The sequence below is a fragment of the Chiloscyllium plagiosum genome, unplaced genomic scaffold (genome assembly GCF_037043375.1).
Source record: "Chiloscyllium plagiosum isolate Xiang-an unplaced genomic scaffold, Cpla_swu_hap1 HiC_scaffold_23, whole genome shotgun sequence".
Classification (NCBI taxonomy): domain Eukaryota; kingdom Metazoa; phylum Chordata; class Chondrichthyes; order Orectolobiformes; family Hemiscylliidae; genus Chiloscyllium; species Chiloscyllium plagiosum.
Window position 1 is genome coordinate 28268830 of NW_028270161.1, and position 23812 is coordinate 28292641.

The window sequence follows — 23812 nt, forward strand, 5'->3', positions numbered from 1 at the left end:
TAGTTCAATGAAAGTTCAGGATAAAATGTAAAGAAAAACCTGGGTAACTGGAATCCATAATACTCAATTTTTTACATTCAGTGATCCCTGGGTACGGAAAAGAAACATGAAAATGTCTGTTTGAGAGTGAGGGAATAGTGATATTTTTAACCTGAAAGTTTATTTTAGAATGAATACTTTGCCCGCAGGATTAAACCCTAGATATATCTAACTCTTGGGATTTATTTTTAGGAGTTAATAGCTCTTATGGCTTAATATCACTTCACAGTGATCGAGGAAGGGAACAGGCTTTTAAAACAGAAAGTTAAGTCAGTCAAATATGTTAAGCTACATTTTGAAAAACCACAAATAAGCCACAGTAGAAACTGCAAATGCAGATACAAGGAATATTTCCGCTTAGGAAATTGTGTGCAATGCAAACATCTCCAAATGGAAGTCACAAATTTAACAATTTAGGGTCTATCTAAACTTGTCAATTCTTAATTTAAACAATGTTTATATCAATAGTACCAATATCTCACGTACAACAGAACACGCAAACATTCTAAATTTAGTATTTGCTGTATGAAGATAAGTCTTGGAAGAAAGCATTCACAAAACAAATAATAGAAATTGTTGTAAAAATTCAGGTCGGCCAGCATCTGCGGCCTGTTAATTGACACAACATACACACAGGCTTACCGTCAGAGGACTTCTGTCAGACCTAAATTTTTCCAGCAATTTCTGTTTTTGTTTGATTTTCAGCATTTGTAGTTCTTTTGGTTTTTTACGAAAGAAACAAGATCAGTTTGCTCATCATATTAATTCTTCCACTTGCATATAATATTCATTCTATTATTTGATCTGAATGGCCTGTAAAGTTTCTCCTTACCCAAAAAGTAAATTAAGCAAAATTCCAGAATATCCCACTGGTATACTGCAGGACATAGACATGGTATTTAATTTCCAAATGGCCAGTAAGTGACGACGACGTAGGGACACTGTCAGGTTTGTAACCCAGATGAAAGGTTAATGCTGTTCAGAATGCAAATTCCAGGTTAAAGAAGTCAAATTTATACTATACATTGTGGAGCATTTTTCAAAGTTCACCTGTAGTGAAGAGTCAACTGACCTCAAACATTGGTAACTTTTTAATGTTTTATTGGTCACTAAAGGCCTGAAATTTATCTAAAATACTGCAGCTGCTGGAAATCTGCAACAAACAGAATTCTGGAGAAAGTGAAACAGTTCTGAAGAGTTGTACCGAACTTAAAGACAGACCAACACTTTCTTTCTCCACAGAAGCTGTCAGACCAGAGTTTCTCCCGCATTCTCAAAGTCTGAGATTTCCCAATTTCATGTAATGGCTGATTAATTGACACATCATTCACATAGGCTTAATTTCAGCCCATATGTCAACAGTGAAAGTACTGTCGACTGTGAAGTAGCAGGAACAGCAGGGAAGTAATGGAGAAATCATTACTATTAGTAGAGCCACTTGTTATGATGGCAGTTGATATTATCACTGGACAAGTCAGATACCAGACTGAAATCTGACTTGATAGATCATACTGGTTTCTCTTTTGGTTTTAACAAGGTGGTCTTTTATACAAATAATGTTGCAGATTTGGTTTTAACTATAAAACAAGTTTAATATGCAAAAGAATGAAATAGAATAAATCAGTTATTTACACATAAAGGCATTTTAAGGTTTCAAATCACATTTAAATACAATCCCTTTAATCCCAAGTCCCTTGAGAGAAAATTTCCCTATTATATCTACACAGAGTTTAATTTAACATGGCTTCAATTCCCAGTGTTGAAAAACAAATAGCCTCTTCCCTGTGTTCTTGTACAACTGATGGTAGACGCTCTGAGCTTTAAATATCCCGTTCAGGTTTTAGCCAAACACTTCTTGTCTGGAACTTTAAACTACATACACTAGCATAACCTACTTCTTAACTTTAAATCATTCCTTCTTCAGGAGCAATAGTCTTACACATCCAGCTTCAGCCAAGACCTTGACAAATAAAGTAACATATTTCTTCAATCTGTTATTCTTTATTGGCTTATAGGAAACAATTTCCAGATTCTTCGGTATGAAACTGAATGCACAACTGTTTCTTCTGTTTTTCTTGAAAGTTCACTCAATAAAAGCAAAAGCCCATTACTTGAGGAAATCTCTTTCTCATACTATGCTTTATAAGTTGTCATCTTGGCTACAGAAGTTAGTAATTAAACATTTCGTTGAAACAGACCAAAACCCAATGCAACTAGTTTAAAATCAAATCTCTTAATAAACTATACACACACATTAATATATATATTTATATACACACACACACAAAATATAAAACACTAATCTTACATCACACATTGCATTAGTCCCAAGGTGATCAGAGGCTGTGTTTTCAGGAAATTCTCACAAAATGGCAAGGCTTTGACATAGGAAGACTACAGTCTCACCATTTACAGCTGGCAATCATTGAAATCCTTTTAGTTCTCGCATTGTGAAGTCACTTTCTCCTAATTACAGGGGCACTGACAAAGCTGGGACCCATGTAATGCTTGCAAAATTTGTGCGCGGTTTAAAATTTGCTGATTAATTCATCACCCAACAAATTTAATTGGCTTCCCACCATGATGTACAGGTTACCAGTTGAGACCCAGCCTAAACCTTAAATACCACTGTTATCCTCTCACCTAAATACTTTAAAAGCACTTGGGAAAGTTCAGTCCAAGTTTCAGAACTATTGTAGTAACAGATCCCTCTCAAGGTTTCAAGTGCACAAGAACTGAATGACATCACAGGTTCTAAAAAGAGACAGTGGAAGATAGCAGACGATGACACATCTCTCCCAGAATATCTCAACGACTTCTATGCTCGCTTTGAGCAGAATTTCGGAAGACAGGTAACACCTATTCCAAAAGGTCCTGACGAAGCTATCCCAACAGTCACTGCATCAGAGGTCAGATCAGTTTTCCTTCATGTGATTCCAAGGAAAGTAATGGGACCAGATGGAGTACTAGGTCGTGTACTCAGAACATGTGCAGATTAACTGGCACAGGTCTTCTCGGACATCTTCAACCTCTCCTTACAGAAGGCCACTGTCCCTGCCTGTTTCAAGAGGGCCAACACCATCCCTATGCCCAAGGCGGCTCATGCAGCATATCTCAATGACTACCGCCCAGTGGCCCTAACTTCGGTGGTCATGAAAGTACTTTGAAAGGCTGGTCATGGCATTAATCAACCCAGCCTCCCCACTATGCCTGACCCACTCCAATTTGCCTATCGGAACATCAAATGCCATGTCACTTGCTCTTCACTCCTCCCTAGAACATCTTGATACCAAGAACAGCTATGTAAGAATCCTACTCATTGACTACAGTTTAGCTTTCAACACTATTATCCTCTCAAGATTGATTACTAAACTTAGTGATCTCAGACTAAACCCCACTCTCTGCAACTGAATCCTCAGTTTCCTTACCCACAGACCATAATCAGTGAAGATTGGGGACAATATTTCATCCTCATTAACACTCAACACTGGAGACCCTCAAGGGTGCGTACTCAGCCCTCTATTGTACTCACTGTATACCCATGACTGCGTCACCAAATAACAGACGAATGTCATTTACAAGTTAGCTGATTACACAACCATAGTTGGTTGAATCTCAGATGGCGACGAAACAGACTACAGACAGGAGATGAAGACTCAGAAAAATGGTGCATTGAGAACAACCTAGCTCTCAATGCTGGCAAAACCAAAGGAACTCATTATTGACTTTCAGCAGGATGTTACTCATGCCCCCTACACATTAACAGCACAGAGGTGGAACGAGTGGAGAGTGTCAAGCTCCTGGGAGTGGTCAACCACAACAAGCTTTCTTGAATTGTTCACGTGGACGCACTGGTTACAAAGGCCCAACAATGTCTCTTCTTCCTCAGGCAGCTGAGGAAATTTGGCATGACAGCAAATACCCTTGCCAACATTTCTAGGTGTGCCATTGAGAGCATTCTGTGTCGATGTATCACTACCAGGTATGGCAATTTCTCCATTCAAGATCAGAGACAGTTACAGAGTGTGGTGAACTTGGTCTGGACAATAACACAGTCCAACCTCCCCTCTATAGCATCCATCTACCAGGCCCGCTGTCATGGAAAAGCCACCAGCATTCTCAAAGATCCAGCCCACCCTGGCAATCTCTACAACTGGGGAGAAGGTATAGAAGCCTGAACACATGCACCAGCCAGTCTTGCAACAGTTTCTACCCTACTGTTGTTAGAATACTGAATGGACTCACAGACTCTTAGCATTCACCTGTAACTGTGTTTTGGTTTTTGCTGCTGTTTACCTATTATTTACTTATCTATGCTACTTGGCTGTATGATCTGCCTGTATTGCTCACAAGACAAAGCTTTTCACTGTGCCTCGGTACACATGATAATAAAGTCAATTCAATTCAATTCATTTGTTCTTGATCAGTTACAGTACACATTTTTTTTAAAAAGTGATTTTTAAAAACAAAAAGACGTGGAGTCAAAGCTTTTCGTCTTGCATTTTTATCTGAACTACAAAGAAGGTAACTACTTGTACAGCATGAGAAGAGACTGCTGATTGGTTGGACTTTGGTTGGCATGGAGATGCAGTAGGCACTGGTTACTCCCAATCTTAGTTTACTGACAGACAGTCTTGAATAAAAATAATGACCGTTGAAATTCCACACTGGTTTCTAAAATCATAGGCTGCAAGTGTCCATGCATGGTGTTCAGGAGGGACAGGATTAGACATATGTCCTTGGCCCCCTATTATGCAGACCAACTCACATTGCTAAGACTATTGCACAAGTGATGGTCACTTGGGTATGGGATCAGAAGATAAACAGAACAATAACCTTGCAAGTTATTAACTTTAGGAGCAAAACAAGTAAGAAACAAAAAGATAATATGAATGTAATTCACACAGTGAAAAGTAAGTATTTCAACACCCTAAATTTTAGCGAGTTTAGAGATGATTTGCAGCTCGGGTTGAGGTTCTGGTTGTAGGTTTGCTCGCTGAGCTGAACAGTTCGTTTTCAGACATTTTGTCACCATACTTGGTAACATCTTCAGTGAGCCTCCAGATGAAGCACTGCTAATGATTCCTGCTTTCTATTTGTATGTTTGGGTTTCTTTGGGTTGGTGGTGTCATTTCCTGTTATTTTCTCAGCGGGTGGTAAATGGGGTCCAAGTCAATGTGTTTGTTGGTAGAGTTCCGGTTGGAATGCTATGCTTCTAGGAATTCTAGTGTGTCCCTCTGTTTGGCTTGTCCGAGGATTGATGTGTTGTCCCAGTTGAAGTGGTGTCCTTCCTTATCTGTACGTAGGGATACTAGTCAGAGAGGGTCATGTCGTTTTGTGGCTAGTTGGTGTTCATGTATCCTGGTGGCTAGTTTTCTGCCTGTTTGCCAATGTCGTGTTTGTTACAGTTCTTGCAAGGTATTTTGGAAATGACATTAGCTTTGCTTGTTTTCTGTATATTATCTTTCAAGTTCATTAGTTGCTTTTTTTTGTCAATATATTAGCAAAATTTTTTTAACTTTACAAACATATGAAATTATTGAAAAAAAAGATCAGTATCATAAAAAAAGAAAAAACCCCACAAATTACAATACAACTACTACCTACCAACCTACCCTATAATGCAAAGCAAACCCTAACAATGCAAAACAACACCAAAAAAACCCCCAACAAATTCAGAACAGCTATGCTCGGTGCAAAGCTCCCAAACAAAGGAATGGGAGTATTGTATATATAGCTGTATCAACTCAGGAGACCCCCTCCATAGTCCAGGGCTTGACAAATCTAATCATCTTGGTTAAACAAATGCCCTAGTTAAGATAACTGACAAATCTATATCCAAATAACTCAAGTAGGATTGCCATGTCTTATAAAAATTGTCTGTTGTAGGGTGCACCATGTTTGTAAAAAAAGTCCAAGGGAATATGCTCCATAATTAATTTCTGCCATCCCAGCAAGCCCGGCAGGTTCTCAGAAACCCAATTCATCAGAATATTCTTCCGTGCACAGTATGCAAGAATATTAAATAGTTTCTTCCCATGCCAGTCGAAAGATGGTAAATTCGGTAGACCTAAAAAAGGAGATATCGGGTCTACTTTGACTTTAGTCCCCAATTCCCTCCCTATCTCTCCCAACACAGTATTCCAATAAACACAGAGCCTGTGGCATGTCCAGAAGCAATGGGTAAGAGTACCTACACTTATTTTACATTAGAAACACTGAAGACTTTTTTAAACTTTGCCAGATGGTCTGGTGCCAGATGAGCCCTGTGCAGAACTTTTAACTGCGTAATGCATGTCCTATTACAGATTGAGATCTTTCAAGTGTTCTCCCATATGTTCTCCCATGTTTCAGAAGAGATCTCCACTCCCAGATCTCACATAACCGGTTAATATCCTGCCAGGCCCTGCCACTCAGTAGGCGACAGAGGGCAATAACCGAAAGAGTGCTTGAGCGTAGCAACAACCTCTCTATATCAGGCTTATAGGGCTTAGTAGGTCTTCTTCTGGATGAAATCCCGAACCTGAAAAAAACGGAAAAGCTCACTGCTGGGCAACCTGTATTTGCGGCTTAGTTGCTCAAAAGACATCATAACCTCCCCCTCAAACAAGTCTCCCAAACTATAAACTCCTCTTGCTGCCCATAGTTTGAACCTTGAGTCCATCATCCCTGGTCGGAACCCTGGCATGCCAACTATAGGTATAAGTAGTGAAGTCTTGGATAAACAACCCTCACTCTGACGCATCGCCCTCCATGCCTTGACCATACTAATGATAATGGGGTTCCGGCAATGGTCCATAACTGTCCTCATCTTATCCATGGACAACAGGTTAATAAGAGGGCACTTTGCCTGGGAGGCCTCGATATCCAGCCATATTGAGTTTGGATCATTACCTACCCAATCACAGACAAAGGACAGCAGGGAACTCAATTGATACCTCCTGATGTCTGGGAAATTAACTCCTCTCCCTCCATGAGACAACTGCAATTCAGTAAGATTGATGAGGGGCCGCCCACGCTGCCAGACAAAGGAACCAAACCATCCCATAAGCTGCCGCAGTGTTGACAGGGGAAACATTATAGGGAGCATACACTTTGGATAAAGCAAACAAGGAAGAACATTCATGTTAATGAGAGAGATTCGGCCCAGCTATCTCTGGAGATCTCACCTAATATTGTCAAGCAAGTGAGCAAAGTTAGTCCGAAATAATAGATCAAAGGGGTAATAAAAATGCCTAGGTATCGGAACCCTGCCCATGACCACTTAAAAGGGAACTTAAGGATGTGCCAGAAGTTGAAGGTGGCCCTAAGGTTCCCCAAAGGCATAATTAGCTGCTATTTTAGCGTGCTGGTGGGTTTGTGGGCTACCATGATGCCAAGGGGTCTGAGTAGTCTGGCAGTCATTTCAGAGATGTCTTTGATGTAGGGGAGAGTGCCTGGTGTTTCTGGACGTGTTTTGTCTGCATTGTTTGGGTTTGTTGCTGAGAAATTGGCAGACTGTGTTCATTGGGTACCTACCCTTTCTTTTTGAATACACAGTATAGGTGATTTTCCTCTGCTCTGCGTAGTTCCTCTGTGCTGCAGTGTGTGGTGACTCATTGAAATAATGTTCTGATGCAGCTTTGTTTGTGGATGTTGGGACGATTGCTTCTGTCGTTCAATATTTGGTCTGTATGTGTTGTTTTCCTGTAGACGCTGGTTTGAAGTTTCCCATTGGCTGTTCGCTCCACTGTGATATCTAGTAATGGCAGTTTGTTGTCATTTTCCTCCTCTTTTATGCCAGTAAGGATATTATTGATGGTCTTGAAGGTTTCCTTTAATTTGTTCCATTTAGTGATGACAAAGGGGTCATCAACGTAACAGACACAAAGCTTGGGTTAGATGTTTGGCAGAGCTGTTTTTTTGAGTCTCTGCATTACTGTCTCTGCTAAGAACCCTGACATCCTAGGACAAGCCAAACAGAGACATGCATGAGAATTCTGAGAAACATGGCATTCCAACCGGAACTCTATCAACAAACACATTGACTTGGACCCCATTTACCACCCCCTGAGTAAAAGAACAGGAAACGACATCACCAACCCAAAGAAACCCAAACATATAAACAAAGCAGGAATAAATCAGCAGTGTTTTATCTGGAGGCTCACTGAAGATGTTACCTAGTATGGTGAAGAAACATCTGATAATGAACCTTCCAGCTGAGTGAGCAAACCTACATCCATACGCTAGTTTTTTTTCCACAATTTTACTAATTCTTCATTAAATGGAGAGATGGTTACTCAAGTTTCTATGAGGAAAAAATTTCGTTTTCTGGAATAGAACTTTTGTTTTTACCCCATTCTCTTGCAACTGAGCAAACAGTCAAAACTTTGTGTTCACTGAAATGTCACCAAATAACAACAGCTTTCTATTTTTTGATAGATTCATTTTATAAAATGAGTTACATAAAATTAAACTTCAAAAAGCCGAAAAAGCTAACATTTACATCAATGAGTAGAAATAATTAGATAAAGAACCATTGTTTTGGACTCAGCTAAGACAACTATAAGCAACATATTGACTTTCTAAAACATGTCAAGCAACACACATCAAATGTAACACAGAGTAATGTTACAAAAATATAAAATTCTATATGTACATTGTTTCAAATCAATTCTTACATAACTTTACATGTAGAAAAATGTAGCTTTATCATGGGAATTAATAGTTTCATATTTGTGACCTCAAAAATTCAAGCATTTGAAGTACAAATGGAAGACAGCATATTCTATAAATGCTCAGTCCCTGTGCAAATGTTTGATCTATAATCACTTCCACAGTGATACATATTTTCCCAGAAATTTAAGACCAAGTTTTACAAATTAATTTTTATTCAAACTTACTGCAAAATAGGTTATATATTGAAGTAAATAGTAGGATATCAACCATGCATTCAAAAGTATTCAAAGAGGTGTATTTCTATTGCATTTGATGCAATGTTTTCTTGAGACTCAAACATTTGAAAGTAATATTTGTTTTATCACTTAGAACAAACATCTTACTGAAGCATATTCCCAAAACTACAGATACTACACCATCTATTGTTAAATATTTTATAGATTAATTACTGTGGTCATGTATTTAATAAGTAAATAAATAACATTGTTGTAATTTGAGTATTTTCTTTTAAAATATTGTGTTCAGTGAATTAAAATTGCACATATAGTAGATACCACATGTTTTAAAACATGTTTGACTTTCTTAAAAAGCTTGCTACTACAACATGTATTCCTTCATTTGGAATCATAAATTGGGCTGAACCACAGGTTTCAGCATGTCCATCATCATGAGATTGCAAGGGTCATTGTCAAAAATCCTCCTCTGAACACTGCTGTAGTTCAGCTAGAATTTGAAGTGTCTCAACTCAATTTAACAAACAGAATTAGTGCTGGTAATTAAATGGAACCGATACATACATAGTTAGACCACAGATTGCTCTCTCTCGCGCTCTTTGAACAAGTTTTGTTTTACCTTGCTGTATCTTGATTATTTCTGCTATTTTACACGTGGCAAATAACCAAGCAAAAAATTTAATTATTTCTTGAAAGATATCAGTATCAAATGTTTCCCCTTTAATGTGTCCTTGCTTATATTACTTATTTTGAAGTCCAAGGAAAGTTAATGTCTGCTTCAGCGCTACTTCTTCCACAAACTTTGCATCCACATTTTCTGATTCCTCTAAATGGCTTAATGCTGCAAAGAGAAGTAAAATACATAATTATTTAGTGTAGACTAGTGAAAAACATGTAGTGCTGGATGTTAAAATACAGTATATAAAAGTAATTGGATGCAGATTCTTCAAAAAGGTTAGTTACTCATCACGTAATTGTGATAAGCATTTCAGCAAAACCAGGGACAGCTTTACAGGTGCAGGGTTATACAAATACAGGAAATAAGGCCAACACTAGGCCAAATGGTTCCTCAAGCTTGCTGTTATTTCCTAAACATATGATTTAATTAGACTTACACCCTAACCTCATGTCTGTTGAGTATCTTAGTGTCCAAGATTCTATAGATATCAGTCTTGAATATTTGCATTGACTAATATACACAGTACTTTTGGAAAGTCATTCAATCTCTAAAAGAAGACATTTTCCCCATCACTGCCTAAAATACCTGATATTATGGGCTGGATTTTTATGCCTTAAAAAAGTTGGAAACGTGGAAGAGAATTGATAGAAGTACGTTGAAAATTTGAATATTCCCTTCTGAAACAGTCCTGATAAACTTCGAAGGGTAGGAAGAGAATCAAGTTGCATTCCCACAAGTACTGTTTGTGAGGTTGGATTACCATTAACAGAATGAGGAAATATTTTACTTAATCTCCCAGAATTAATCAGTAGGTGGTTTTGGAAGCCATTGTAAAAACCTTTCTGAGCGAGAGTTTGGAAACAGGAGAAGTCTGCTGAGGAATAGGAAAAATTCTTACAGGCAAGTATTATGTTTTGATAATATCAAATAGGAGTTAAACATATTTTATATGCAGTGATTCATCATAGGGATTTTTTCTGAAAAGGTAGACTTGCGTAGGTCTATTGACCACTACGTTGATAAGCATTAACTAAGGGTTGAGATCCATTTGAGCTTTTTTTATGCCATTGCTATCAATCACTCAAAAGTTGCAGAAAAGTATGCTGGGAACTTGTTACAATGGGAAGTGTAATCTTTCAAAACCCACAAGGCTTACAACTTTAAAATACATTAAGGACAAAAGGGTAACTAGGGAGAGAATAGGGCCCCTCAAAGATCAGCAAAGTGGCCTTTGTGTGGAGCTGCAGAAAATGGGGAGATACTAAACAAGTACTTCACATCAGTATTTACTGCGGAAAAGAATATGGAAGATATAGAATGTAAGGAAATATATGGTGACACCTTGCAAAATATCCATGTTACAGAGGAGTAAGTGCTGGATGTCTTGAAATGCATAAAAGGTGGATAAATCCCCAGGACCTGATCAGGTGTACCCTAGAACTCTGTGGAAAGCTATAGAAGTGATTGCTGGGCCTCTTGCTGAGATATTTGTATCATCAATAGTCACAGGTGAGGTACCGGAAGACTGGAGGTTGGCTAACGTGGTGCCACTGTTTAAGAAGGGCAGTAAGGACAAGCCAGGGAACTACAGACCAGTGAGCCTGACATCAGTGGTGGGCAAGTGGTTGGAGGGAAGCCGGAGGGACAGGATGTACATGCATTTGGAAAGGCAAGGACTGATTAGGGATAGTCAACATGGCTTTGTTCATGGGAAATCATGTCTCACAAACTTGATTTGAGTTTTTTTGAAGAAGTAACAAAGAGGATTGATGAGGGCAGAGCAGTAGATGTGATCAATATGAACTTCAGTAAGGCATTGAACAAGGTTCCCCATGGGAGACTGGGTAGCAAGATTAGATCTCATGGAATACAGGGAGATCTAGCCATTTGGATACAGAACTGGCTGAAAAGGTAGAAGACAGAGGGTAGTGGTGGAGGGTTGTTTTTCAGATTGGAGGTCTGTGACCAGTGGAGTGCCACAGGGATTGGTGCTGGGCCCTCTACTTGTCATTTATATAAATGATTTGGATGTAAGCAGAAGAGATATAGTTAGTAAGTTTGCTGATGACAGCAAAATTGGAGGTGTGGTGGACAGCGAACGTTACCTCCGATTACAACAGGATCTTGATCAGATGAGCCAATGGGCTGAGAAGTGGCAGATGGAGTTTAATTCAGATAAATGCAAGGTGCTGCATTTTGGGAAAGCAAATCTTAGCAGGAATTTATGCACTTAATAGTAAGGCCCTAAGGAGTGTTGCTGAACAAAGAGACCTTGGAATGGAGGTTCACAGCTCCTTGAAAGTGGAGTCACAGGTAGGATAGTGAAGGAGGAGTTTGGTATGTTTTCCTTTATTGGTCAGAGCATTGATTACAGGAGTTGGGAGGTCATGTTGCGGCTGTACAGGTCATTGGTTAGGCCACTGTTGGAATATGGCGTGCAATTCTGGTCTCCTTCCTATCAGAAAGACACTGAAACTTGAAAGGGTTCAGAAAAGATTTACAAGGATGTTGCCAGGGTTGGAGGATTTGAGCTATAGGGAAAGGCTGAACAGGCTGGGGCTGTTTTCTCTGGAGCGTCGGAGACTGAGGAGTGACCTTATAGAGGTTTACAAAATTATGAGGGGCATGGATAGAATAAATAGACAAAATTGTCTTCCTGGGATCAGGGAGTCCAGAATTAGAGGGCATAGGTTCAGGGTGAGAGGGGAAAGATATAAAAGATATAAGGGGCAACATTTTCACACAAAGGGTGGTACGTGTATGGAATGAGCTGCCAGAAGAAGTGGAGGAGGCTGGTGCAATTACAGCATTTAAAATGGATCTGAATGGGTACATGAACAGGAAAGGTTTGGAGGGATATGTGCCGGGTGCTGGCAGGTGGGACTAGATCGGGTTGGTCGGCGTGGACAGGTTAGACCGAAGGGTCTGTTTCTATGCTGTACTTCTTATAACTCTATGATATGCATTCAATTAAAACCAACTGGTGTAGCTTCGGAAAAAATACCTAGTTTTCAGTTTCAGTAGGCTTCATTGGCCAGAGCTGTAATGGTGTGTTTTAACAGCTGAAGCCATTATGAAGGTTTGGTTGAGTTTCAAAAGCTAATAAAGCACTTAGCTCAGCAGATGGTTTTAACGTTTAATTGACAGTTTTAAGTTATTAAATAATTATTAAATAATTGAAATAATTCCAGAGGCCAGTATCCCATCACCAAATCACCCTTTATTTACACATGAAGTGTCTTTGACACTGATCCAGCTCCCTTAGAGCCAACTCTCAGAATGAACAGGATGTCTGACACTCCTGTTGTTATTGGTCATCCATGGCTTCCTGATTTGGACACTGAAAGAAGTTTAAAACTTGCATATAAAACTTCTATTGTTAAACAAGAGACCCTGAGTGTTGACTTAAAAAGAAGTTGGCATATTTTTGGAAAGATTAGATTAAATCATGTAAATCATACAAAAATTTAAATTCTGCAAATATTGTATATCTGACCCTAAATGGTAGCAGCACTTCTCTCTCCACAAATGCTGCTCGACTCACAGAATATTCCTTGCTTTTTTTTTTAAATTTCAGATTTCTAGCAACCTCAGTATTTTACATTTGTGTATGTAATTTTCCTACCTTGATCCTCTACTTCTGTTAAGACTCTTGTTAGGCAAGTCAGTGGCAAAAATTCAGACTCAAATGGAGTCTGCTCCTTTAGGGAAAAATCTGTTGATTTCTGAAAAGAAATTGACCAAAATTAAAAAAAGAATCACTAGTCTAATTTAACTGTATGGAAATGTTATTTGGTTACAATCTTATATATAAATACTAAAATTTATATATACTATTTATATTAAAATACTAAAATGGCTGTTCCAATAATGTCAGTGCAAAATTACATGGCTCTCAAATATCAGTTCTTAAAAAGTATTATAATATCATTCAAGTAAATTACATACATCAACTCAATTATGGTACAAATTACACTACCATCTGATGGACGTGTCAACACATTTGTCCTACGTTATAAGCACCAAACTAAATTGAGCAACAGAAATCAATTCCTAAAATTCTAATTATTTATTTTTAAGAATTGAATGTTCTGAACCACTGTATATATGGATCAAAGAGCAAATATGTTACAATAAGAAAGTTTAGAAATTGCAATCCCTGAAAACTTTAAAACATATACACAGTATGAAATTCTATCCTACAAAACCCATATAGTCCATAACAGGATTTGCACTTGTATGGAATAAGTTTATTCACTTTGGCCATTTTCAAGTCATATCAAATGCATCAAGCATTTTCAAGTCATATCAAATGCATCATGAATTCTCTTTTTACCCCAATCCAAATTATTCCCAAGTACCAAGCTAAACCTCAGAATACTGTCAAAGAATTACATTTTACTAGCTACTTGTAAACATTAAGCTATAACACCAAAACCACCTGTAACTTTCTGTTAGTTGGCAATTACATTCAGAAAAGAAAAACAAATAACTAAACTTGCAATCAGGAAAAAAAACCCGATGAAGTGACAATTTCTGGAGGATGAGCTTAAGAAAACATTGTTCTATGTGGAATCCCCACTGTTGCTTGCCTGGGAATACTACAACTGGTTGATAAGAGTGAAGAAAACAAATTTAACCCTCACCATAAATTCACCTCTCACAAAAAGCAAGAAAGCATGAGTGTGCTCAACTAACGTCTAGTCTTAGTGAGCTTCATGTCGACAAAATCTCTGGTCAATGACTGCAAGAGAAGATGGGACCCAAGTCCATTCTTTTTCACAGATTTCAGAATGTAATCGTGATTGCAATGACCTCGGATACTGCAATTGGATGACATGCTAGCCTAGAGTTATTCATACCTCACTGGTGGCTCAAATTCTTCTGACCTAGCTTCATATAACCATGAAATCAGGAGTGATCCAACTGAGCGAGCAGCAGAATGTATGCCTATGATCCATATAGCACTGCCATTTTAGCCTGCAATGCCCTGAACATTTGAGAGGTTTCCAAACCTGTTAAGTTAGACCAAAACTTTCTGGATGCTGTTAAATCCAATGTATTCCTAAAATAAGTAACTGTGTGCACATGTATGTCTACCTCAGTGTGCGTGTGCACAATTGTATGAATGTACGTGTAGTCCATAGGTGAACAAATTTTACCCACAACAGTTTGATTTGGATTCCAAGTACGGTGAAATGTACACATATTGTGAGAAAATATAGCATGCTGAACAAAAAAAGTCAAACAATTGGTTCTTATGTATGCATCAACAAAATTTACTGTTCACCTCATAGGTGCGAAGTTCACTCAGGAGTGTTTTCACATGGTTCCTAGCAATACAGGATGAACTGACTGGATGATCCCAGAGGTGACATATCTTCTGTCCAATAGTCTATAATACGAAACAGCACCAAAATCCAATATTAATCTAATAATTTTTGCAGAAATTCCACAAAATTTACACAAAAGTTTTGCAAGTGATAAATATTCAGATTTATAAAATTAATTTAGAAATACTTCGTAGCTTTTAATACAGGTTTTAAACATGTGTTAATGAAAAAAAGTTTACTATATAAAAGTTACCCTTTAGTGAAATTTTTTGGTGTTCACAAGGCATTCTTTCTCCACATATCCTCCATAAGAATGGTACGAACTAAGCTAAGTCAGAAGTTTAAACATTCGAGATCATAATGTGATTACATATTCAGGGCTGATGCAAGTCGTTATGTTAACATTGAAGAGATGGAATTTATGCAGAATGATATCTCATAGAATCTAGAGGAGTTACAGACATGATAGATCATGCATGGCTAGCAACAGAAGCAGGCTCATTGACTGATTACCCTTTTCTCATTGCATTTTTGTCAAAAAAAAAAATCACCACAGAGAAGAGTTAAGAAGAGTGAAGAGAACACAATCTCAGATGGTCACTTACTTCTGGAATTCTTGTTGCGATGCTGAACTTGAATCTTTCATTGGTCGCAGAATTATCAAGTTCTGGAAAGTAAGGAAAGAATGTACTCGAGTAGTGCAAATACGTGTGTAATAAACAAATGTTGGTCCAGCCATGAATGAATAAAAGAAAATTACTTTAAAAAAAAATCAGAGTATTCCCTTTACCAAGAGAAAGCAAACATAAAATAAAGGTGCACAGAAAATAATTTTATTCCTTTAGGAACTCACTTCTTTATTTTACCAATGGTCCTAGAACTGATGAAGGAAAAAGTGAACTGTGAAGCAGAAATAGCCAAAGGAAACAGAATAGTGGCAGCTGAGGTATCATGTGTAAAGTATGACCTTAAAATACAGGAATAGGAATTCACAATTTTAATTCTTGGAGGAAAAAGAATCGTAATAGTTTGGGAAACAAGTGCAAATGCAGGACCAACTGGAATTTCTTTTGATAGAGGTGAAGCAGATACAGTGGGCCAAACAACCCTGTTCTGCACTGTATTACACTATGATTCTATAGGGATACAGTCCAAATTTTAAGTGGAATGACAATGAATAAATGATTTCAGCAATCCATGAATAGATCAAAAAAACCTTTTTCTGTAAAAAAAAAATCAATCAATAGGATTACGTTTCAATTACACTGCCTGTGGAATTCTCTACCACAAAGTTTTTGAGACCAAAACAGAGTGTTTTCAAGGAGTAGTTGGACATAGTTCTTAGGGCTAAAAAGGATCAGAGGGTTCAAGAAGAAAGCAGGAACAGGATACTGAATTGGATGATCACCTATGATCACATTGAATGGAAGAACAGGGACAGGCTTGAAGAGCTGAATGACGTCCTCCTGTTTCCTATTTTCTATGCAGTATGCAGTAATTCCTTCAGCTACATTGTACTTCTACCCAACGATGGGCCAGACAAGAATGCATTCCATCTTATCTTCTCTGGTTACAGAAACCTTAATAAAATACACCTTTGAGTCAGGCATCTAGGTTAAAGAAGGGGAGTAGGGATAACCCTAGTAACTATAGGCCGGTGAGTCTCACTTCTGTTGTGGGCAAAATCTTAGAGAATTGTAAGGGATAGGATTTGTGAACATCTGGATAGGAATAATGTGATCAAGGATAGTCAGCATGGTTTTGTGAAGGACAGGTCGTGCCTCACAAACCTTATTGAATTCTTTGAGAAGGTGACTAAGGAGGTGGACGAGGGGAAAGCGGTAGATGTGGTGTATATATGGATTTTAGTAAGGCATTTGATAAGGTTCCCCATGGTAGACTACTGCAAAAAATACGGAGGCATGGCATCGAGGGTGAGTTGGAGGTTTGGATTAAGAGTTGGCTGGCTGGAAGAAGACAGAGGGTAGTAGTTGATGGCAAAGGTTCATCTTGGAGTGCCGTCACTAGTGGTGTTCCGCAAGGATCTGTTTTGGGACCATTGCTGTTTGTCATTTTTATAAATGACCTGGAGGAGGGGTTAGAAGGTTGGGTGAGCAAGTTTGCGGATGATACGAAAGTCGGAGGAGTTGTAGACAGTGAGGAAGGAAGGATGTGGCAGGTTACAGCGGGATATAGATAAGCTGCAGAACTGGGCAGAAAGGTGGCAAATGGAGTTCAATGTAGCTAAGTGTGAGGTGATTCACTTTGGTAAGAGTAACAAAAAGATGGGGTACTGGGCTAATGGTCGGATACTTGGTAGTGTGGATGAGCAGAGGGATCTTGGTGTCCATGTACACAGATCTTTGAAAGTTGCCACCCAGGTAAATAGTGCGGTAAAGAAAGCATATGGCGTACTGGCTTTTATTGGTAGAGGAATTGAGTTCCGGAGTACTGAGGTCATGTTGCAGTTGTATAAAAGACTCTGGTGCGGCCGCATCTGGAGTATTGTGTGCAGTTTTGGTCACCATACTATAGGAAGGATGTGGAGGCACTGGAACGGGTGCAGAGGCGGTTTACCAGGATGTTGCCTGGTATGGTAGAAAGATCGTATGAGGAAAGGCTGAGGCACTTGGGGTTGTTTTCATTGGAGAAAAGAAGGTTTAGGGGTGACTTGATAGAGGTGTACAAGATGATTAGGGGTTTCGATAGGGTCGACAGTGAGAATCTTTTTCCACGTATGGAGTCAGCTATTACAAGGGGGCATAGCTTTAAATTAAGGGGGGGTAGGTATAGGACAGATGTTAGGTGTAGGTTCTTTACTCAGCGAGTCGTGAGTTCATGGAATGCCCTGCCAGTAGCAGTGTTGGACTCTCCCTCATAATGGGCATTTAAGCAGGCATTGGATAGGCATATGGAGGATAGTGGGCTAGTGTAGGTTAGGTGGGCTTGGATCAGCGCAACATCGAGGGCCGAAGGGCCTGTACTGCGCTGTGTTATAAAGAGATGGACTGAAAAGAGAATCATCCTGTCTGCTAATACATGATTGTAACCAGTGCAATCACCTCAGTCCTTAGCATCTTGCAAAGCATTTCAGATTATGGGAGGAGGCCACTGCAAATAATTAATTGTTTATCTCAGTCAGCTGGATGGTTGGTTTGTAATGCAGAGTGACGCTGATCCTGGTTCAGTTCCTGCACTGGCTGAGGTCACAATGAAGGTCCCATTTTCTCAACCTCACATGAGTTGTGGTGACCCTCATGTTAAAACCACCACCAGTTGCCTCTCTTGAATGAGAGAGCAGCCAATGGTCTGCTAGAACTATGGTGAATTTACCTTCCCTTACATACACACTGCAAGAAACGGAGTATTACCATTGACGAATGGTTAAATAGCGAACTAACATACCTCAAATTACAAAATCACATCAGGTTTATTAAGACATGAATTGAAATAACAGCAAAAACTAAAACTGAGAAATAATGCTAAAGGAATATTAAACCATTTTCCAACAACTTCAAGTAATTTTAAAGTAATAAAAATGTCTCAAAGTTTCAACAATTTTACATAATTAAGCTTGCCCAGCTGGGAGAAGCAAGTAGTTATTCATTAGTTCAGCTCATCTATTATGTAACAAAAACAAAGATTAGAAGCAGAATACTTGAATTTTGTTTTGAAACCAAACAACTAACTGAAAGTGTTTTTGCAATTCCTCAAAACAGACAAATATTTATTATTAATTAGAGATAACCCATTATAAAATGTTTCTTAGAACTATAACTGACAAAATCAAATTTTAGCTTCAAAGTCACAAATCTGCCTATAAATATTAGCCAAACAAGCAACATCTTCTCAGGACAGAGCAACACTGAGTACCTGATAAAGAGAATGCTATTGCTGGAACAAAGTTTATTGCTATAGCCTCCATGAAGGTTAACTTTAAAAATGAATATTTTAACTGTTAACAGAAAGTTAGAATTATGTTCTAAAACATATACTGTTAACATATAAATAAAAGTACTATTGGAGAGGCATCAGCATGAATTTTCACCAGGACAGATAAACAGTGAAATCAGAAGCCACACCCCCAATTGTGACAATTCCCATTTTTAAACAGGCAGATATGAGAAACATTTTGAGCACTGATGCATCTTCTGTCAACACACTTGAAAAGGATGTCAGTGCCACCTGATGTCATAACTGTGCACCCAAACTGCACTGGAACCAAAACCAGACGTAGTTGTTGATGCCTCTTCCTCCCACCCTACTGGCTGCTCACCACTTCACCACTGGCTATCTCTCATCCAGAACATGAATAATCCCATAGCCCTGAAGCCCAACAAGAGTCCCACAACAACAAGTATCAAAACTATGACACAGGTCCTACCCAGTCACTAGCAGTGACATCACAGGTACAGCGGCAGTTTGAACTGAGAGTGCACCTCCTGAAATTTCAGTCGCAGCAAACCCAGCCTTTTGGCGCGTGGGGCTCATGGCAACTGGCTAACCAAAATCATCAGGTGCTAACTCAAACCAGATTTCAGAAGTCCAGGATTGTGAACCTTGTGTGTGCAGTGCAGACCTGATAAGAACAGGTCTGAACTTAATTGGATAGCCAAGGTGCCTGTTTGAAGAAATAAGGTATCCCTTTTGATATGGCTCCAGCTTTGGGGAGGTCAGAATTGTTACATGCACATGTATAAAATTACACAAATCCATCAGCTATCATGTTAATTGGAATTATAAACAGACCTGTTAAAATCAACAGTCAAGAATGTTAACAGAGGATTTGTTAAGAGGGCCTTAAAAAAAGGCACTGTCAAGGCAGTTAAGGATACTTTCCCTTTAAATCTTTGAAAAAAAAGCAAAATCAGCGCTTGCCAAATCACTGTTGACATGAAGACTTCCAATACCAAATTACAGCTACAGAACAGATTTCACAACCAACCACTATTACAATAGGGTCTCTGCCATTTCATAGCTTGACTGACAATGACAAGTAATCATAGACTCTTTGGAGTGAGATAATGAATTTCAATGTTTGTTGTTATCAGGGAGTGTGCACTTTTAATAAATGCCTAACGTCATTCAGGTCAATATACTTGAAGGAATGTAAACGTAGCAAGTGGGTTTTCATAAATGAAAGCTTTTTTCAAAATAGCTGTCTGCAATAGCTATAAGTAGGAAATTTTATAAAACTTCATTTTATCAGGTTTCTGCATGGGTCCCAACATCTGGTTATGGTGGATTTAAGGGGTAAAGGCAAAAGGACAGGCGTCAGTTGACATGAAGCTGGCATAGAGGCCTTAAAGCATAATGGGTGGATACAAAGTTGGCATGAAATGTACAAGGTGTCACAGGGGTGAGTACAGGAGCACAGGCTGGCACCAGATTAAAGCGATTATGGAAATGTGTTCAAGTGTATAGGCTGACAGGAAGGCAAGAAAGGTCATGGTGGTTGGCCCAAAGGATGACCTAGGTTATCATACGTATGTTCTGAAGATGAGGTAGTCAAGGGGAGAGGAGTGGAGGGATGTGAAATGTTTTAAAATTTTCCTTTTTCAATTTTGACCAATAGCAGAGCCTTAGGTGAGCCTGCTGTGCAAACTACCTCTACACCCAGTATCTTTCTCACTATTTCCACGATCATGCACCCTGACTTGTAGTCTGTGTTCCCTTCTAACTGAAAATCTAACATCTAGACAGCCATCTATAAAGTCAGATCAATGGAGGTAGGAAATTTCCCAAATTGTGGATACAAGCCCAGGGTGCTATTTTCTTTTTGTTGGCAATTTATACTTTAAACTGCAAAGAGGAACATTGTTACAACTCATTCTGGATCAGTGGTGCTGGAAGAGCACAGCAATTCAGACAGCATCCGACGAGCAGCAAAATCGATGTTTCGGGCAAAAGCCCTTCATCAGGAAGGGCTTTTGCCCGAAACGTTGATTTTGCTGCTCGTCGGATGCTGCCTGAATTGCTGTGCTCTTCCAGCACCACTGATCCAGAATCTGGTTTCCAGCATCTGCAATCATTGTTTTTACCTCATTGTTACAACTCACATGAGCAACACACTGGAAATCATGCTCGCTATTACCACAGTTGCCACAAAACAAAGTTTTAAAATAAATACACAAGATCAACAATCTAACCCAGGTTAGTAAAAAACATGGGCCAGGTTGCGGGACTTAACCAGAATCATTATTTAATATAGGTATTGAGAGTCTAGTAATTGATTATCATTAAAGTAAACTCTACAAATTAAAATTCTAAGCCCTTTATAAACTCTCCCTTACATGCACACAGGTAAATAAACAGAGGGAAAACTGGAGAATCAGTTCCATAGTCATGTTCATGTGATCTGTTGGCTTGGTTCTTGCTGATACACAAGTTTCTCCTTGATCTTTCTTTCTCCGAATGCTTCCATTGATTTTCCAGAGGCACAGGACAGCTGTTTCACTGAAAGGTTTCTGACTTATCCAATTCAAAGTCACAACTTGCAACGTTTGCTGGTTTTCTCAGTTTTCAAATAGCTAACTGCAGAGTTACTGATTTCTCTTCTGGTATGACAAGCTTCGGGAACTAGCTTGCAGAAGAAGACAAGGTAGATAAACTATTTTCACTGGTTGGGGATTCTAGAACAAGGGGGCATAGCTTGAAAATTAGGGTCAGACCAATCAGGGAAGATGTAATGACACACCTCTACACACAAAGGGCGGTAGATGTCTGGAACTCAATTCCAGAAATGGCAGATGCTGGATCATTTGTTAATTTTAAATTGGACATAGACTTTTTTTAAAAAAAACAAAGTTATGAAGGGAAATAGGCCAAAGGCAGGTAAGTGGAGTTAGGCCACAAAATAGCCATAACCTAATTGAATGATGAAACAAGGTCAAGGAGCTGAATGGCCTACTCCTGCTCCTTCTGTCTTATTCAATCTTTAGTTGTTCAGCTATTGGGCAACCAATCACACAGTTATTGATAGACAGAGGACCTTTGTCATTGGTTTGTGGAGGCGGCACAATTTATTAAATCAGGCTTCAATTGTAAACAACCCCCCAGTTCATCTGCACATTTCTGGAACCCATAAACAGGGTTCACAACAAATATCAAATTCTTTACTTTGAAAACATGCAGTCATCTTTCTAACCCCTGGTTTTAAAACAGTTCTCCCTCTTTTCAGTCTACAGTATTAAAAAGCTCAAGAATAAAAAGACATGACCTTTACAATTTTCGCATTTATCACACATCACCTTCTATACAAATTATTGTCCTTCGAGCAAGCAGCTTCTCAGCTCACAGTTTCTTCTATTTCCATTTTGTGGAGTAGTAACTTGAAAGTGAACATCTCGAGGCACTTGCTTCAACTTTTGAGGAGCTCTTCAAAAATAATAAAGTAATAAAGTCTATTCTGATCATTCTTCTTACCTATGGCTATGTGAGCATGAATCTCCCAGAAACCTTTAGATGGCTGAGGCTAGATCTCTTCAATCTTCTCTCTCCCACCAGCAACATGAACAACTTACTAGGCATTCAGGAGATTCAGTGTCTATTCATTGTAAATAGAGATTTCTGCCATTGTCTCCAAGTGAAGGGGCTATTGTGATGCAGAACCTGGGTTCATTCTAATTACTCCAGAAGTGTGTCATAATATCTGTTTAGGTCTGATTAGAAAATAGCTAAAAACCTTATACCTTCCTCTTAGTAGAATAATCTAAGCCTTTAATCTCTAATAAATAAATGATACTCAGGCCAACTGTCAGTGCATACCTTCAGTAATAGAGTACTTATCTGTGTGCTTCTAAATGGTAGTGTTTGTAGGTTGATGGAATTTCATTGAGTTTCTGTCATGCATTGTGTAGATAGTATACACTGCTATATATTGGTCATGAAGTGAACAGATGTTAAAGATGGTAGTTGGGGTGCCAATGAAGCAGACTACCTTTTCCTCCATGGATCAAGCTTCCTATTGAAGCTGTATTCATCCATTCCTCACTTGTGACTGATGGTAGACAGGCTTTGGAAGATCAGGAGGTTTCTTGCCACAGAATTCTTAACCTCCGACCTGTTCTTGTAGTCCTAGTACTAAGATGGCTAGTTAAATTCAGATCCCAATCAACAATAACTCATGTTGACCTCTAGTTAGAAATAAACATTGCCTGGCACTTGTGTAGCACACATGCTATTTGCCGCTATCAGTCCAGGCCTGGGTTTTGTTTCAGTCTTGCTGACTTTGACATAAACTCCTTCAGTATCAGAGAAGTCAAAAATGTGCTGAGCATAGTGCAAATATCAGCAGGCATCCCCACTTGATAGTTAAAGATTCAACAATAGCCATTGATGAAGCAGGTATACTGAAATAACACACACAAATGCAGCCCCTGCATGCACCTAAAGAATCCCATCACCAAACTACTATCTTCCAGACCATCCATATCATCATAGTCCAGGAACCCTGCACCACATTGTTCTACCTCTTACCAAAAACTCAAACCTGTCAACCCATTGTTTCCACCTGCTCCTGCCCCAACGAACCTGTCTCCACATACCTTGACACCATCCTGATCTCCTTGGTTCAGAATCTCCCCACATACATTTGGGACACCACCAATGCCCTCCACCTCCTCCATGACTTTCTGTTCGCTGGCCCTCAATGTCTCATCATGAACATCCAGTCCCTGTGCACGTCCATCCACCATGACGAAATCCTCCAAGTCCTCAGTTTCTTCCTCGCCCGGCAACCCAATCAGTACCCTTCCAAAGACACACATTCGATTGGCTGAACAGGTCATCACCCTCAATGATTTCTCCTTTGAATCGTCTCACTTCCTTCAAACCAAAGGGGGAGCCATGGGCACCCACACGGGCCCCAG

The 23812-nt window shown here is 39.1% G+C and overlaps 1 protein-coding gene across 4 annotated transcripts in view; it reads right to left on the reverse strand.

Annotated features, from left to right (window-relative positions):
- Positions 1-8426: 8426 nt before the first annotated feature.
- Positions 8427-23812, reverse strand: part of gsap (gamma-secretase activating protein) — an 89403-nt gene continuing 74017 nt past the window's right edge. For 3 of the 4 annotated variants that reach the window (XM_087999512.1, XM_043713816.2, XM_043713813.2), the window contains 4 exons: positions 15548-15609; positions 14900-15004; positions 13235-13334; positions 8427-9771 (listed from right to left, as the gene is read on the reverse strand). In XM_087999512.1, coding sequence (XP_087855638.1) covers positions 9671-9771; positions 13235-13334; positions 14900-15004; positions 15548-15609 — 368 coding nt within the window. In that variant the 3' untranslated portion in view covers positions 8427-9670. Of the gene's footprint in view, positions 9772-13234; positions 13335-14899; positions 15005-15547; positions 15610-23812 lie in introns of those variants that run through there. The other variant, XR_006315096.2, reaches the window with a different exon arrangement.